Genomic DNA, 19,277 nt, shown 5'->3' with positions numbered 1-19,277 from the left:
CCGTTAAATTCCACCTTCCGTGTGCGCAGCAAACGGAGACTAAATATTTCGTCTCCAAAACAAATGGATAATTTCTAATGGAATCCGGTAATGGACAGCTACAAAAAAAAAAAAAAAAGGAGAAAAAAAAGAATCACGGATTCGATAATCAATTTCTACGCGCTATTTTAAACGACAAATACTATTCGAGGTGTATTCGAAAGTCGTTTGAAATCGATCAAAACGATCCACATTTTTGGAGCGTCCGCTAAATTTTTCTGCGAATTCCTCGGCAGCGTACAATAGCGTGGAATTCCATGTTCACACCAATAATTATAGCCACGAAATTACAAACTCTTTTCCCCTCCGATGCTCCGTCAAACCAGAATTCAGAGTACGCAGGAAGTAATACAAGGTCGCGTACACTCGAACACGTACAGGATTAACCCCAATGATGAACGAGGAGAGGACTGAATTGTAGTCAACGTAGTGACGATACCAACCACCGAACAGAGTGTTCGTGTTAATTACGTTAAAACTCGTCGAGGAAAACGAATGTAATTTGCGCCGGAGCTATTGTTTCCAATTTGGCTGGAATAATCGTAAACATGTTCTTTAATCTCGATGATTAAACTGATATTTCTACTTTTTCGAAGTGTCGATCGACTGACAAGCTTGTTCATCCTCCGGATTTTACGTCGCACTGACACGATTGAATCTTTGTCGTAATATTCGACATTCTGACTTTACCATCGCGAACATGGCTAGGAGAAAAGTCGATATAAACGTAATTTCTTACCTTGATGGTCTCCTGAGGGGAGTACCTCGCAGAGCGTTGTGCTTGAGCCTGTGCCTGCAGGCTCATCGCTGTACCATATCTGCTACACTAAATACTCTGTAAGCAAACAGAACTAAGCGTTACTTACTCTGCTTTGATACGCGTAACGAAAGTTAAATTTAGTAGAACAAGTAGAAGCAGGGGAAATTTAAACAAAATATTTAAATGTCTTGTATACTAAATTAATATAAAGTGGTCTACAAATTTACTCACATACACACACACACATTTGATTCTTTCTTAACATAGATTTCAAACAATATAAAAATCTCGACTAGTGATAAGAGTAAGTAGAACGAGCAATAATCCTCTGCGTTATCCTGCGAAAGCAAAAAGAGGACGCAATTGTTCCGCGGAATCTGGATAAAGCTAGGCCTGAAACAAGAGTCGGAGCAGACGAGAGAAGGGTAGAGGGTGGCTGGTTGGCTGGTCGGCCTGTCAATACGAAGAGCTACGTGACCCAGGTACCAAATGACACATCCGGTCGAAGGGACGAAGTTTCTCGTCTCTTTCGAGAACCACCTTGTTTTCCTGATATTCTTCTAGAACGAAAATCCATCGAATATATCGCTCGAGTAGCCAACTGTCTTTCGTGTATTCGTTGTTTCCATCGAAAACACGATTTCTTCGTCCGTGCTATATTCGCGAATGTAATTGATTGAAAAACAATATCAAACGTAAAAAAACAAATATTTGGTTACGCGATAAAGGACATGACATAACAATGAGGATGCATAACGACGAAGAGATTAAGCTTGCCGAAGACCTCGTAAATTGTAAATTATAAAGAGAGGAGCCTCCAATAAACGACGGTCTTAAACCTGCAAAAGTCTGATCGATAACGAAAGCAATTGGGTTTGCCGCGATCGTTCGTGGATCATCAAAGAGAGCCGCGCCTTTTACGATACTTGAAGTCTTGTTCAAGGATAACATCGCGCGCTCTTTCAACTCGGAATAAAACAGAGGTGAAACGCGAGCGTCGAGGGTCTGATCGTTGGACGACAAAACGCGGCGTTCGCCGATTATTCGTTGACAAAAGAGAGAGAGGGAAAACAGGGGTTAAGGAAGAAGGATAGGGAGAGGAGTACCGCGTAGAGAGAAAGAGAGACGAAGAAAAATCGGAGAGGACGAATATTCAACAACCGAAAGAGACAGAGGGAGCACTCTCGCGATACGGAAAGCTAATCGAGCGAAAAGCATAATTAATCACGGCGAATTTGTCGTGATTAACGACGATCGCGTTGTCCCCGCAGGCTGCGAGTATAAACACCGTTAATACACGACAAATGAACTCGCCAATTTGCTATCGCGCCTATTTACAACCTCCGATATTACGCCCAAATCTCTTACATTATATTCGAGCGCATAAGCGCGCATAAGCTCTCTATGGATGCTGTCCGTCGCTATATGCGACATTATATACGCTAAGCCTGAATACCAAATTATATTTCGAATGTCGAAGTAACAAAAATATTAATAAAGGAATGCGTTAATCGATAATACAAGAAGCTTCTTAAATGATTTTTCGTATAATCGTATCTTGATTTTATTTAATTACAAACGTCGATGTATTTAAATGCGATGTATTTAAATTACAGACAGAAATAACAACATTCGTCTGGTTGGCGCTTGAAATTCCCCAATAGAAAGAGACGAAGACCAGACGAAGACTGCTATATTATTCGCTTTTTATCGTGTTTGACCGCGCGTCGATTCACGGGTAAACCCTTAAAACAAACGATTCTCTTCCATGATGTACATCTGTCGATCGAACACAAGAATCGAAAACGTAAGCGCAAAAGAAAGGTCGATAGGATAGAGGGGGTAACGTCGTTAGTTTCCGGTTCGTCGTACGCACTTCCATCGAGTCCCATGCGGCAACCCCTCACGATGCACGGGGTCTCGTGCTGTCTAATGAGGCTCGACACCCGCCTACCCTGCCTCCCATGATACTGCACACCATAAACTCCGATGTTCGAACTGTTGAACGCGCGTACACGCGGCCGCTGACCAAGTACTCTCATATTTTAATACATTCTATCTCTCTCTCTCTCTCTCTCTCTCTATCAGCTTCCGCTTCTTGCGCACGAGAACGTGCTTCGTATGTTTGCACCCCTCCTCTTCGTTGTTTCCACAGTCTTACCACCCCTGGATGCGTTGTACAACTTCAGATACATATTATAGCGTCGTAAATAGACTAATAGCGTGTCGAAAGATTAGTTACGGCGTCTATTTTATGGTTTTGTGGATCGTAGTACACACGTATTAGACAAACAATAAACAACATAGAGAAGTTACAGTAAGTAAGGTATAAATACGATTATAAATAAATAGAAATATGATCGTTTTATAAGATAAAGTATGATTTTTATATGATATTGCGAATGAATACCTCTCTTGCTTAATTACGGTCTGTGCAATTATACGGATCGATTAAAATAACGTGAAACCAATTAGTCTCTGCAAAAGAAATACTTAATTATTATGGTAGCGATATACCGAAACATCGTTACGCTCAATTGACCGGTGGAATAAAACAGTAGAAAGTAAAATATTCCAGTCTCGAGTGCAATTCTCATTAACAGAGGTGATCAAGGCCTCGGCAAGTTTAATTGCTCGTACGCCATGAAATCGTACGAGTTTATTGCAACATGTACATTCGCCTCTGCTTTAAATCGCTGGCGTACGCATATTTACATTGTTACGATAAGGTCAACAATCCAATCATTTAATGAACGTTTTTTACAATGGTAAATTTTCCTAGAAGATAAAATATATCGAACTCAACGTTCTAATTACCTGTTCCTTTCCCTCGATAAAAAATCGTTTAAGAGCGTGTAAAACACACCGCGAATAGATAACGCGTGTTCCCATTAATTAGAAAGTTCACCGACAAACAAACGGCGAGGCAAAGAAGCCAAGTTTGGAATTTAAGGAGATTCCCATAACAGTAGTACATCGGTATGGGGATTTTCTGGTATGGTGTCGGGGGGGTTCGCGTCCTGACAGTGATCGAGAACCGCGATGCTATCTTCGCGGCTCGATAACGACCAGCGGAAGTATCGCTTTAATCACTATATCCGAACCCCGTTCCCTTGGCACGCCATTGGATACCAGATCGTTTCTCATGTAACCTCCTGTAGACTCAACGGTCACACCGTTATTTTCTTAAAACTATAAGCTCGTGCAATTATCATTCCTATCAAGCATCGATAGAGTTAACTTCGTTTGGAAACATCTGAGGATTTCGACAATTGGCAAAATTGCTCTTTAATAATTTCAAAACGTTCTCAAAGAATGAAATTTAGGAGTTAAAAGATATAATACGCGTAAACGTTGGAAATTCTAGTAATACAATATTTATAATTACGGTAAAAAGAGTTGAATTTTCTTCAAATCTCGCCAAACAGACTAGAAATAGTACCATTCGCGAGAGCGTATGTGAATTTTATACGCGAACGTAATTTAACAGTGGCATTCGATTGCACACTGATCGAACACGATCGAGCAGAATGCTCTGGAAACTTGGAAAAACTAGGATACAAACGGACGTTAATTTCATAGAACGGAACAAGGTAGAGAACGAACAGGAGGAGAAGGAGGAATAGGAGGTGGAGGAGGCACCATAAGGTCTGGAAGGCCCCTTTTGCTATCGATCTGTCCCCACCTCGGCGATTCCACGCTCTGTGCCACACCATGCATCCCCATGGAACACTATATTGTTCCCACTTAGTCGTTCACCGACGCGCGATAGTGTAGGTGAACGTGTTTCTCTTGTATATTTATGCGTTTTCGCACGCGTGTGCGCACACGCATTCTGTCCACTACTACCGTGTACTCGTGCGTACGTATGTATTAACGCAGTGCATTTATTTCCATGTGTGGAAACCATGGACCTCCTCACACCTGCCTATAACGACACCGCTGCGTCACGAACAACGCAACACCAATGCCCACCGCTATAATCACCCACCGGATACATATCCTGGACATTGGAGAAAACCGCTGCTCACTCACGTTTTATTAATACTTAGGAGCTTTACTTTGCAGACAATTAAAATATATTATACGGTTCGTTGTTCCAACGTTTTTCCGATATCCGTATGCAAAAATTTGTTCTACGATGGTATCACGCGTTAATGGTAAAGAAACACTTGCACGCGCCTTTGTAGCTTTTGTACGAACCATAAAAGGAGAGATACAATCGTTTCATGCGACCATCTTGTATATACGAACAGCAATGAATGAAAAGTATTACATAAGCGACTTTCAAGTTTCCTTAACGGCACAAGATTGCGATATCTTCTTCCCACCGAAAGGCCTACAAATCTTTTGTTAACGCTACTTTACCAATGCTGAGTTATCGTTTTTTTTTTAAGAAAACACGCGTACGCTTTAAATCTAACACGTATGAAAAATCGGACCGTCATACATACGAGAACACGGTAAACAAAAGTTATTTGCACGATGGAAGTCTTTGAGGATTGACTTTTAGGAACAAGGTTGCCCGATCCGCCTGTCGTGTCTCGAGTTCCTCCCCTCTGACATGGACATATGGTATTCTACTTTTCATACCGTTGTACTTGCGAAAAATAGAGAGAGATAGCTTACGAGCATGCGGAACGTCCGAAAGAGAGACGAAAGATTTGGAAAGACGGATAACGATATTACCGAAGATGGCAGAGGAGGACAAGGATATTGGTCAACGCTGAAGGACGGAGAGCGACGATATAACGGAGGAGAAGATTCCTTGAGAAAGATTAATATCTCTATCAGAGAAGTTCAGCAGAGCGGGCCATTTATCTACCTACGGACCTACAACACGCCCTATTCCAAACTCCTTCGCCTCCTCTTCTTTCTTCGACCTTTTCTTCGACAAATCTTACACGGGCAGTTCACTATTCCAAGGAGTTTATTTAAACCTAGAGATTAGCGGATAGAAAAGAAAAATCTGGACGCGAAGATATAAAAACAAGGGGGAAAGAAGGAAACAGACTACGGTGTTCATGTTGGGAAATGGTGATTCACTAGCCGGATGTAACCGAGGAAATTCGATTTGACACCCGGCACAATTTGGAAGCAGCAGGGTGGTTGCTAATAAATTCCGAGTAATCTCATCCGTTACGTGTCACCGAGATCCGAAACGACAGATTCCAATATTTTGCTACCATCGAAAATTTATTGCATTAATCACGATGAATGGAACCGGTCGTATAAAGCGTATAAAGAAAATTACCAACGTCTTGGAAAATTAACGTTTCTTCTCCTCTCTTAATAAAAATGTTCATATTAAGCTGGAATATGTTTCTTACGTGAAGGATGAAATAGAGAAAAAAGAAAAAAAATATGACACGGTAAAGTAGCATTTCGGATGACACCGTCGATCTTAAGTACGCGACAAGTAGTAACGCAAACGATTAAGAGTCGTCGGAGTGAGTAAATTACGCTCTATCTCAATCTTGACTAGCCTTTGTATTTAGTCCCAGCAGTCTCTACGATTATGCCGCGACACACGCAATGTCCCGTACCGTGATCCCACAAACTCTGTTGCACCCCGTTGAGATATTCGGAAATGCAAAACATGGTCGATGCGTTGCATCCAGCGAGAAGCTTTGATCTTAACTACGCTACTAACGAACGCTTAACTACACTGAAAATTATACTTCTTTCCGTACGTTAGTTACGATAAGTATCAGTTTGAATATTTATATAAGCATCGTTTTGACATTTTACAATATATACGAGTTGTATTCCAACAAAAGCATCGAGCGGTTAATTTATCGTCGCTGTCCAGTAGTATTTTATCGAATATGAACATCGAATTTAGCGAATACCTACGTATAAATAAACGCGATAACTCCGCAAGATTGTTCTCGGCGAGCTCACCATTAATAAAACTGGACGATACGAAGACCACCAACGAAGGAATCTTTTCTTGTATGATTTAATAGCGGGGTCAAGCAAGCCAAACTCGTTGACCTTTTGTACTCGAAAAATTCCTTTTGGTTATTTCGCCTTCAAATTTCGTTCTGTACCACTTCTTTTTATAGCCCAATGCTTCTTTCAACGCCGTAGTTTCCCATATAGCTTCATATACGATAGTAAAAAAAGCTGCATTTCGTTCGAAACTCTAAGCTCTTTCCTTTGAGATTGTCACGGAAATATTCCTGTTATCGTTTACGATATCAATTACGCGCGGTACTTAATTACTTACGATACTTACGGAAAACTTCGTTAAAGGAAAACGACCGTACGAAAGATATTGTTACCTCTTTGATACGATTAAGAATCTCACATCGAGATACTTCCATTTCTCCAAACCGTTCTCCCTACGTGCACCTACGTTTCTAGTCCATTTACTCCGGCCAAGCTAAAAACACGAGACACACTCTTCTTACAAGAACATTTCTCAGGTGAGATAGCGCGGAAGTGCATGGTGTGTTACACGACATCCGAAGCGTGTACATTTGTACGGATGTCTTTATCGCTTTATGAGCCCCATAAAGTGCCGTTGTCGGTCGAGCAGCCTTTGTATCTCCACTGTGCAGCGCCGACCACAGTGAGGGAGCGAGAACGAAAAAGCATTTACCCATTGTTTATGCGTCTCATTATGTATGCCGTTGTCGTTGATACAGACTCTTAAATGCGTGTACATAGAACGCAACATGTTGAAAGAAATGATGAAAGGTGATTTATGAAGGTGCGCGCCACGGAAATGTTGGATAACGTGAGCGATCTAAGTCATTTTTCTCATGGACTCGCAGGACAGATTATCGACGATAAATTTGTTACAGCCAATCGTGATGAATTCGACGATCAACGTGATCGAGCAGTAGTCTTGGAAACACATCGATGATCGATTTAAGGCACATTATTAAGAAGCTGTATTCGAAGCCAGAAACAAAGTTTAAGTCTTTAAGGAAACGTCACACGTTCGTACAGAAGAAAAATCGTCGGGATTAAAAGTTGAGCACTGGAATCTGAAAAATGTCGAATGTAATTCAACGACATTTTACCAACTTGACCGGTCTAACGATGTTATTGGCCGTGTTCTTTCGCTATCGGCACCGTGGATCGTCTGCACGACAGTTTCCGTGCACTCTCCATTATGCCGTTTAAGTGTCCGAGTATCGCAATTTTTTTCGGATATTGAAAAGATAGCCGAGAATATGGCCCGAAACAATGATTACGAGCGTAGGGTTCGGGATCGCGAAGATCCCAAACCAGATAAATCATCACAACCTTTGGCCATCCACAACGCGAATCCCATAAAACACGAATACCGTTATCCGTATCATGGCGTATTTTATGATTACATACGTGAATTCTCTTCGAAACAATGAGACATTTTTACGATACGTTTTGCCTGCTGCAGCACTGTAGTTAGATGCAATAACTTTAGACAATCTAATAAAACTATCGTAAAATTATTATACGACGTATCGTTCCGATACGACGAACTCGTAAAATTGTTCGATCTACTTCCTTTGTCGCGAAATATATAAATTGTAAAATTCATCAAATCTGTTAGAAAGGTGCAACAAAGGTAAAATGCAGTAGTAAAATGACATTTCATTATCCAAGAAAGAATAAAAGCTAACGAAAGGAAGATAGTTTTAGCCTAACAGATTCTTGTCCGAGCAGATAAGACGAAAAGTGAAAAAAACACACGAGACGAAGTACAGCGCTCGGGGGAAAAGGAGAAAACAAAGGCACAGAGATGTTACTCTGGCAATTATACGGGAAACGAATGCTAGAACATTCATCACTCTGAATGTGTTTAATGCGTGCGCGTTAAATACGCACGGCAGGCACGCTAACCAAACCTAACTAACAGTCAGGCTAACAAATTAACGCTGATGCGTTAAATGTCCGCGTCGAGTACCATGCCGGAAGAGCGCGCCGTGTTCTTCTCCAACTGGACACGATCGGGCCTGCTACTTTGATTTCTTCGACTATGTACACAGAACTTGTAGCTTGTCTCTGAGATACTATTGCGGATAATTAAAACTCTAGTATGACTCTAATATGATCAGGATAATACAGCGTAGATGAAAGGCTGATTCGCAGATATGTAATTTAAGAAAGTAGGACAAACGTTTGCAAGAATCGCGTCTATTCGTCTGATAATGAACATCAGTTGCGGTCTATTCGTCGTCTTTCGTCAAAGTAATTTCGAATTAGTGTAAATGAACGTGTATTACGAGGAAAAAATGATAACAATAACACGTATTGTATTTTAAATTCGTACGCAAGCAGTACGATAAAAGATGAATATTTTTTAATGTTCCGCGTCATTCGGGATTACGAAATCTGCTTGGCGAATGACTTTCGACACGAATGAAAATTTACAAAACAGTAATTGAGAACGTTTCGATCGGCCAAACGATTAATCCGCTATTTTAAATATTGATAAAAAAATTGCGTGTAGTTCGATACGTTGTAGCACGTTTCTTTTAAACACGAAATGCAGAGGCAAGGCCAAGTCGACTACGTATTTACGTTCGGTGAACGTGCAAAAACAAACGTGACCTGCATCTACGCTTCTGTGTACCTGATAAGCGATAAGCTTGTATGATTATTTTGAAGTTTGTTTACGTACTGCTTACGGATCAAACGTTAACTCCGCCTAAACCAAACATAAGCCAGAAGTGAGAACGTATTTTACGTCGAAAGCTTCGCTATGAAATAGAACAGAAATTTCTACGCAAACATCTTACGCGAGTCACAAACCTTAAAGAACAAAGAGCTCGGTACACCTTTAATTTTGCATAATTATTACAATTGGCTGAATAAGAGATTACGAAACGAGAATTTAACGAGCGAAGAAGAGAGTGAACACGAAATATCTTCTGCCAGTGTTGTATTTATATAAGTGCGTGCGTGTATATGCAATTACCTCACGAAAACGTCATTGACATGAAAAAAGGCTGTACACCGTGTTGAGAATTCGCCAAATTTGGCGAGATCGATCGCCTTCAGATTCAATAACGACAAAGCTGTTGAATAAAACGATGAAACGATCGTGATCACCGAATACCATACATTCATTTTTAATAGTAGAGGAAAAGAATACGTTGGCAAATTACCAGCGTTTCTTTCAAACTTTGGAACAGTTAATCCAGCACGGAATAAGGATCGTGTTGCACTTCGTGACTAAATACTAAATACTTCTTCAGGTTTGTAAAATTCAAGCATATAAAATATCTTTTCTGCGCTCGACCAATTGTCGTTACATATAAGTACATTTATTTGCAAAATTATTTGCTTTCGTTCGAGATATATTCTTTCGAGGATAATAAAGCGTAACATAGAAAGTAAAATACAATGATAAAGATAAATTAAATACCCTGAATTAATACACAATACGCGATATTGAAGTAAAAATAATTCAAAACTACGCATCTCGCAACATCAGAAAAATGTACGCTTCTATTCTAATAGTAGATTTCATACTGTGACCGTTAACATTAATCGATATTGCATGCTAATCAGAGCGTAACAGTATTTTTACAGTACCAACTATTTAAATCAAGCTTAAGTTCGAGAGTAAAATAAATGACTTTTGACTCAGTAAAGCGCGATGAGAATACCAATTAAAAATTAGTATATCTATGGAAATCAAACTAAATTATTGATAGATTAATATCGAGTATTGAAATTGAATTTAAACATTAAATAGAAAAATAGAAAAATACAAAACGAGATATAATACGAATATAAGCGTAAATATTTAACCTGATTACATATTTTTATAAGCAATTATTACTTAATCTTCATACATATATATATAAAATAATCTCAAAGTCGTTAAGGTGCATCAATAGTCGTAATATATACAAAAAAAAAAAAAGAACTTTGTTCGAAGGCAACTAACAGAGATAAGAAAGTAAATGTCTACTAATTTCGGTGAAAACATTATTAAAATTTGTATTTGATTAATTTCTCACCTGATCAGAGCAGCGTCGATGCTAATTTACACTACACAGTGAACTTTGTTTCGTCAGCTATCGTTGATATGTATTAATTTTTCTAAACACACTTCGATGCACACACGCACTTGTTACGATATGTTTAGTTAACGGTTTAACAGAAAGTTTATCCATTGGAAAACATGTTGTTAATATAAAGGACGGCTTGTATCGATAAAAAAAAGAAAAAAACGATAGTAATGGAACAGGAGAGAAACACGAGAAAGGCGAGCTGCAGGCTGCGTGCCGAGCAGCCACCCTCACGGTAGGCGCGCGAGCCTACTACTGAACTCGCTATACTGATCGTCAGCGTCGCGTACCGGCACTTCCGCTCGGAGTGACTCGTCCCTTACGAGCATCAGATATAGCTGGCGATCGTCGTCGCAAGATTTTTGCAAATTCACTAACCGTATAATTTCACAACTCTTTGTACTTGGACGAACAACGATATCCACGCTCAAAGTACGATACCTTGCTGTATAAAGATAAATATATTTTATAAACATATTTTACGAAATATGGTTTTCAAAGTGATTATGAATCAAGCTTATTATTTGGTCACTTTTTATCATATTTGTTGCTTTAATTCATTTTTCTGACAGAAATAAGAAGAGTACAATTTACAGACAAGTCGAAAATATACGCGTATATGTAATAGATGTATATATATGTATGTATATATAGCGACAAAAATGAAAAAGAAGTAAAGAATGTAGCAACAAATGTCGATACGGGATTTATCTTGTATGTAAATACTTATACATGTACGTAGTAATATAAATAATCCATCTGATATTTGGCATAAATCACTTCTAAATTTCTATAATCTACGTCCAATGCTGTCCACGATAAGCTACGAAGCTTGGAGAGTCTCTCCTGCTTTGACTTTGTCACTATGATACAGGGACGCCTAACCGATGCACTATACACACGCATCTGATACAAATGCTTCCCGCAAAAATCAAAGTTTCATGGTTTAGTTTACGAACGAGATTTATGAAAAATGACAAGGATCGTACTAAGTCTGTTCGGTTTCTTTTCTCTGATTTCTTTCGTTAGTTCATGGCGATAGCGCGGAAGATGGGACAAAGCCACGCGAGGAGCTTCAACCATGGACAGCATTGATCTGTATAATACCGCGTATACATGTACGAATTAATCGTGCTAACGATAAAAAAGTACGATATATAAATCGATTGTAGTATGAAGTATTGTGATAAATTAATTTTTCATACGTACAATACAAATTATGAAAATGAATAGCAATAATGGTAATGCTTATATATATATATAAATAATATTTTATAAACTTCTTACTTATTATATATGTACATCGTTATAGTACATAGTAATGATTCCATTAAAAAATATGGAAATTGTAGCGGGGTAACTACAAAAGTATCATCAAGCGACAAAGGGAGAAAAATGCACGTAAAATTTACTATACGTAATTTCTACAAAAATAATTTCATATGAAAAGCATTATGTATCGAATAAATTCTTCTTTACTGATTATCATACCCAATACTATGTTTTCTAAGGTTCCTTGATCTAATTATCACCAGCTTCGCTTTTATTGCTCTTAATAATACCCCACGCGCGATGCTTTATAAAAATATTTATCCTAGCGATAGTTGAATTACCTTTGAGCAAGCATATGCAACAAGCTACACAAATATTCGTAATTTCTCGCACTGTCGCCCTCTGTCACTTGTCACAAGGATTTTTCTATTATCGATACGATTTTCGCCTCACTCTACGATCATGTTCCTCTAATTACTTACAACTTGATAAGGATAAAGCATTTTCTACATATAGTTTAATTCAATACTTGAACTACATACAATAGATATCAAATATAAGATAAGCTACTTAAATGCATTTGGCATGTCTTGTTTATGTGTGATGCTCACCTGTTCTAATCTGAATTATTGATTCGCGATCAATGTCTTCGAGAGCTACGAACAAATGACGTCACCTCCTTGGTTAAATCGACTTTGTGCACTTACGTTAAAGTAATTATTACTTAAAACTTTGGACTCTTCAACGGATTAGTTCCGCGATAATTTTCACGTATATAATTCGTATTTTATCGTATAAATATATCTAATTACGATAATATTCTTCTATCGGTCGTTAAAATTGGATTTACAATGTTAAATCTGATGTGAACACACTGCTTGCTCAACTTGCATCTACTGGCAGCTGCTGTACTATCTAAAACTGACCTTCGACATTTTATATTTTTCTTGTAATTGAATTCTATGTTGTAACGTCGTCTTTCTATCTATTTATACCTAACGATGTTTCATTATATTTCTGATTAATCTTGCATATATATTTTTCTTAGTTTCCATACCTTTCTCTCTCCGTTTTTCATCTCACAATCCATATGTAGAAAAACATTTTCTACACACTCTGATAATAAGGAGTCACTCTCTCGCTTACAACGAATTCCAAATTCTCTACTGTGTGGTACGATGAAAAACGATTAAACTTTTTATTTCTTCCAGCAGTTCTTGGATTTACATTACTTTTTGGCTATTTCATATTTGAATATCGCTTTGATAAACTGTTTCTAAGGTTTGAAATACAATGACTCACGAAAGTATTCGAATGCTTAAGTTTTAACCAGGAAACATGTGTATACATTAAACTGGAGCACGTATTCAATGCAATATATCTGTAGCAAAAGGGAAATCTCAAAATTATATCGGTAAAATTAGAATTCAATTTAATGACATATACAATATTTACAGTATGGTAATTACAAGCACAGATCGGTAGGTGTTATTGAGTCTATCAGAAATGACCAATCAGATCCGCACTTCTTTGCCTAGTCATCTTCTCAGCATTCAGTGTTATACCTATTGATAGATCACAAAAGTATTCGAACGCTTAGAATTAAGCTATGTTTACAACGAATCTCTATGACAAAGTAAAAAATCGTTTATGTTTAGCTAATTCCGTATTATTCTTACGTGTACTTATCGAACTGCAGAAGCTACGAGTACGAAGAAGTTGGAATCACAGCAGTGAGAACGAACGAAAGTAAATCTAACATTTTTTAATAGATGAATGCAATTATACGTAAAGAAAATCGAATATCGAAATAGAAATACGAAACTTACGTCGAACAGTAAAGCATGGAGATGATTCTGTCATGGTGCGAGGTCGTGTGGCAGCCAATGGTACTGGAAATTTATTATTTATCGATGGAATTTTTAAGAAATACATATTTACATATATGTTAAGAGAGTCTAAAACAGAGTGCAGAAAAATTAGGCTTATTAATACATTCTTACTTCCGAGGCATACGGACTGAATCTTAAAAGAATAGATACTACATAATATACCCTGCATCCTAAATACTCATAAAACCCAGACATTGATTATAAATAACATTTATGGTCTGAAATCAGTAGGTCATTACATAATTATATGTATAATAAATAGGAAAGAAGTATTCAAAGAAAGATTTATAAAAATATGGAATTCTATTGTAAATATCGCAAAAAATTACTTCATAGTATAGAAAACAAAGTTAAAGATATTGTTACAGCCAGAGGTGAAAGAACTAAATGTTAATATAAGATAATACATAGTCAATGGTAATATATGCATGCGTTTGTACGTGTGAATACTTTTATGATCCACAGATGAATCGTGTTTGTAATAAATGCACTGTGTATATCGTTAAAATATTTCATAATTTTACTGATATAATCTCCAGATTAAAAAAATTCAGTATTGTCTCAAGTGTTTCACTTTAACATATATTTTGCTCGTTGAAAGTCGCAAATGTAGGCGTTCGAATTCTTTTGGGAGCTGTTGTACATTACTTAGAGCTTGTGATAATTGTGTGTAATTGTTGGAGCTTGTGATACTTCTGTTGTTTACTTTTCATGCTTATAAAAAAGACTTTTTGCATGATTCAACTATAAAACTTCATTTACACACCTAGTTTCATGTAGATCACACACTCTATCATTTTCCGGTTCTTGATCACAATAGAAACTAGCATTTCCAGAATTTTCACTTGATCTTGGAGTTCAGAACTTGATCTTTGTTTTCATGTAACATTGAATAGTTGCAAAGTTGCTTAACCGTGTTATCGCTATTACTACTAATTAAATTACCAATTAATTAAAAAACTATGATAGGTTTTTTACATCTTAGCTTTTAAGAGTTGGAGCAATATTTTCACAAGTTGTTAAATTTTCATAGACGTTCCTACTTATATTTCTGTCCTATTGTCACAAAATTAGTTGAACTAAGTTTTTTAAAGGTATGCTGCTGATTCATATATTCAACATAATACGTGAAATATTATGAATTCTTGTAAAGAAATTAGTTTATTTTCTATTGGAAGTAGACATATGTTCTTGAAGTGAATTATCTTCACAATTCACGATAATTTGAATTCTAAGAGTATTTTAATAGCTATCTAATAACACTGAATTAACCATCTGAATACTGTTCAAACAAGTTTTACTATGCGATGATTTTTAAATGGTAGAGTAAACTTGGTTTTTATTTAAATTGTTCATAAGATCGTTCATTGATTGACTGAAGACACAAGTCTTATCATTTGAGTTTCTGTTATAAAAATCAACTTCAGCATAACTTAATTTTTCTGAACTTTGTTGTAAAATAAATCAATGCTGTTTGATTCGATTGATGATAAAACTTCACTCCGGTTGTTTTTAACATTTGTCCTGCTATCAGGAGCATCACGAACTTCATCTTGCGAATTATCACCCTGAACTGGATTTTTGAAGAAGTCAAATTCAAAAATTGCCAACTTTATCGGCTCACGCTGATACCAGTGTTGCTCCGGCGCGTTGGTAGGTGTTGATGCTGTGGTCTGTTCGCCTAGAAAGCTCTGCTGATATACAGAGGCGGGACAAAAGAAAAACAAAAGCACTGCTACAGATACAGCAAACCACTACAGAAGCCTTCCTAGCATTGTGTTCAAGTAACTAAGAATGAAGCCATATAGTAAGTGAGCATATTTTGCATGGCAGTGAATTTATAATTAATAAGCAAATTGATAAGAAATTATAAATAATTAAAAAATTGTATATGTATATAATCATAAGAAGAATTCTCCATGTGGCTACTACTAGTACGATCTTATATCAATTAAAAAAAAAAATATGGTAAGCCATGCAAGATAATAAAATAAATTTTCTATTATAGAATATATAATGACAATTACCGCTAGCCATGGATGATCAAGTACATCTTCTGCACTAAATCTCAGTTCAGGTTGTGTTTGGAGCATATTCGATATTAATTGTTTAGCAGAATCTGAAATCTCATCCCAAAATGGAGATCTAAAGTCATACTGGCCGCTTAAAATACGCTCAAATAATTCTTCTTGCTTATTTTCAGGAGAAGCAAATGGTGGAAAGCCACAAAGTAAGATATACAGTATTACTCCGGCTGCCCATACATCAATCTAAAATGGTATAAATTTATTTTGTCTTTCATATTTCTAAAATTATATTAATAAATTGTATATATCTAATTAGAAAATAAATTTACTTTCAAACCATATCCTGTTTCTGCAAGTATTTCTGGTGCTACATACGTAGGTGTACCACAAACTGTGTACAAAGGTTCCCTTACAACTTGAGCAAGTCCAAAATCGCATAACTTTAAACATCTAACATGATTTCCATCCATTTCAACTAAAAGGTTTTCAGGTTTAACATCACGGTGTACTATTTGGTGTGAATGCAAGTAAGCTAATGCAGATGTTAAATGTCCAATCATTACACTAGCCTCACTTTCGGAAAATTTTGTTGCTGCAGCAATAGCATCAAACAAATCACCACCCTAAAATAATGCAAATTCGGAGTATTCTCTTGATATAAATTTCAATTTTTGATATTTAAAATAGAAATATTTGTGAACAAATGTACTTTTACAAGCTCCATGACTAAAAACAGTTGATCAGTAGTTTCTTGTTCCGCGATTAAATTAATAATATTTGGATGACAAACTTGTCGTAAAATTGATACTTCGCTTGCCCACATTGTTTCTTTACCTTGACATTTATACTTATCTACAATTTTCATTGCGTATTCTGCACCTGTAGATCTATAAAATATTTTTAGATAGATTTTTTATTATTTTTAGCTATTAATATTCTACAATTTCTTATAATACTCACTTATGAGAGCAATGCCTAACAATTGCAAAGTTACCTTCTCCAATTACATGTCCTACTGCATAGTGTAAACGTAGTGGTTGTGGTAATATTAACGAAGAAGGACTCGGTGTCCTCACTTGAGGTGTAGTAAGCACTTTTTTTCCAGATTTACGTGGCATTCTTGGCATTGGGCCAATTTGTCTCTTTGATGTCCATGGACATCTTCGGAAGCTTTGCACACTCTTAGATTCTTCAAAATCTAATTCAAAATCTTCCTGATTTGACTTCTCAGGCCCATAAGCTATAAAGATATCATCATTTTCAAAAAATTGTTCCAATGAGGTAACTTGTTGCCCTGAGAGTGTATAGACTTTTCTTACTGCTCCAGAATCTAACTTAACAGCTTCCGTAATTGCTTCCATTGCATGTTCTAAGCTTGGAGCATTTCTTTTATTTAGTAAAAGACGTACAACTTTACGAGGTTTTGTACCATGTCTTATTAAAGTGACTATTTTTGCTTTTACGCACAGTGGTATTGCACTTATTTGTCTACCAGTACCTGCTGGGGATTGAGGTAATCCAGATAAAGAACTACCTCTTCTTACTTTGGTAGATGAATATTCCACTTTCTTAAAAATTTCTCCTTGGCCAGAAACCACATAACATTTACCATCTTCTAAATCATTAATACTTTGAACTTTTTTCCCATCCATAGTATAAATTGCTCTAACACCATTAGGTAGAGTCACGCTTGATATTAAAGCTCTTGTTAAATCCGATGCTAAACTATCAAAACTGCGATATCTTTCTGGAGTCACAGCCATCACAATACCAGTATAAAATTTATCTCCATTTCTAAAAAATCTCACTCGTTTTGCCTTCTTGGTTGGAGGTGTTCTAAGAACATTTAAAGAATGCCGTGAGCTAACATCCAACATTCTTTCATCTATACTCATTATAGTAGTGGAACTTAATTCTCCGCTTCCAGAAAAATTACTATCACCAGATGGTGAAGCACCTTGACTCAATGGTTCTTCCATCATCCTAAATATAAAATGTTTTTAGTATAAATAATGTTATTGGAATGATAAGATATTGGAGTAACAAGAGGTTGCATTGTACAATTATAAGATAATTATATTTCTCATAAAATTACGAAAATTACTATTTTATGTAGTATAAATTACGAAAAATACGTACAAAAAGCTGTTTTACTGTCATTAATTATCGATTACGCGAACGAAAAATATTTTCGATGGAGTTATAAATAAAGATTTCCTGTTATTTCATCGTGGTAAATGTTTAACAACGAAAGTTGTATATAAATATAGGAATAAACCTATAAAATTTTAGATATTTCAAGACTCTTTTACTTTTCATTACACGTAACAGTTTTTATAAATGTAACATTTTGATAACAGGAATATTTATTCTCCTTTCTAACCTACTTAACCTTCTTTAACTACATCACTATGTACACAAATACAGCACACAAATAAACACTAATACAATACACAACGTTACTTATTCGTAATTCAAATTTGATAACAATGAAACAGTCTGTATGTACTTACATTATGTTCTATTAAAAAACAGAAGAAATGCCAGCTAATGAACAAATGAATCACCAGTGAAGTGACATTTTCATAGCAACCATGACGTGAATACTAGATAATAAAAGCGAGAAATCTCGCTTTCGTATTACACGAACAGAATTCCCTTTTCCGTTATATCTAAGTCTCATACAATTTTTTATGCTTCTCGTTTGTATCGTAACACACTGATTTTGTTTTCTGCGCGCAAAATAGTTTGAACTGCCAAATTCGACATATAAGCAATATAAGAAAAGTAGCTTGTCAGAGAGAAACCGGAAGATCGGAACCGGAAGTGTAAAGAAACTAAAAGGGTGGGACAAAAATGAATAACCGAACAGATAACTCCTTATTAACGTAATTACAACTAATTATTATTTCATTATATAAACATGCGTATCTATGACTTATTCCCCTGCAAAATGCATTATCTATTATATTCTATTTCAGTAAATATATAATTATATTAAACAATTAAATATATTACAAATTGTAGTTGAAAAACTAATGCATAATATTTAGGCTTATAATAGTATTAACAATTATTAACAAATATATAATTTCATTATCGAAAATATCTTAATAAATTACAGTATTTTAAAAAGCAAGGATAATTCACTTGATCTTTTGTAATAGTTTCTTTTTTAAATTATATAAGATATAGTAAAGATAATAACAATTTAAAAATCAGTCGGTAAGATATGATGATTGTAAGCGTATACATAGAGGGCAATATA

The 19,277-nt window shown here is 36.2% G+C and overlaps 2 protein-coding genes across 7 annotated transcripts in view; both read right to left on the bottom strand.

The window, feature by feature from the left end:
* Positions 1-11,070, bottom strand: part of sick (sickie) — a 192,917-nt gene extending 181,847 nt beyond the window's left edge. The window contains exons 1-2 of the mRNA XM_033328162.2: positions 10,768-11,070; positions 779-874 (exon numbers count right to left, since the gene is read on the bottom strand). Of these exons, the coding sequence (XP_033184053.2) occupies positions 779-844 (66 nt within the window). The 5' untranslated portion in view covers positions 845-874; positions 10,768-11,070. The remainder of the gene's footprint in view (positions 1-778; positions 875-10,767) is intronic.
* A 2,426-nt stretch (positions 11,071-13,496) lies between these two features.
* On the bottom strand, positions 13,497-18,825 carry LOC117153800 (serine/threonine-protein kinase GD17699). Of its 6 annotated transcripts, XM_033328182.2 has the most exons (7): positions 18,523-18,825; positions 16,970-17,992; positions 16,719-16,896; positions 16,339-16,632; positions 16,010-16,252; positions 13,920-13,982; positions 13,497-13,655 (listed from the first exon to the last, which is right to left on the bottom strand). In XM_033328182.2, coding segments are annotated over exons 1-6 (1,773 nt in total). In that variant the 5' UTR covers positions 18,525-18,825; the 3' UTR covers positions 13,497-13,655; positions 13,920-13,949. The 6 variants fall into 6 exon arrangements, with proteins under 6 accessions (XP_033184073.1, XP_033184067.1, XP_033184068.1 ...); XM_033328176.2 differs by having other exon boundaries at positions 13,497-15,676; XM_033328177.2 differs by having other exon boundaries at positions 13,497-15,673.
* Positions 18,826-19,277: the final 452 nt, after the last annotated feature.

The sequence above is a fragment of the Bombus vancouverensis genome, chromosome 3 (assembly GCF_051014615.1).
Source record: "Bombus vancouverensis nearcticus chromosome 3, iyBomVanc1_principal, whole genome shotgun sequence".
NCBI classification, from domain to species: Eukaryota; Metazoa; Arthropoda; class Insecta; order Hymenoptera; family Apidae; genus Bombus; species Bombus vancouverensis.
The sequence above is the reverse complement of the archived record's forward strand: the minus strand, read 5'-3'. Positions and strand labels throughout refer to the sequence as shown.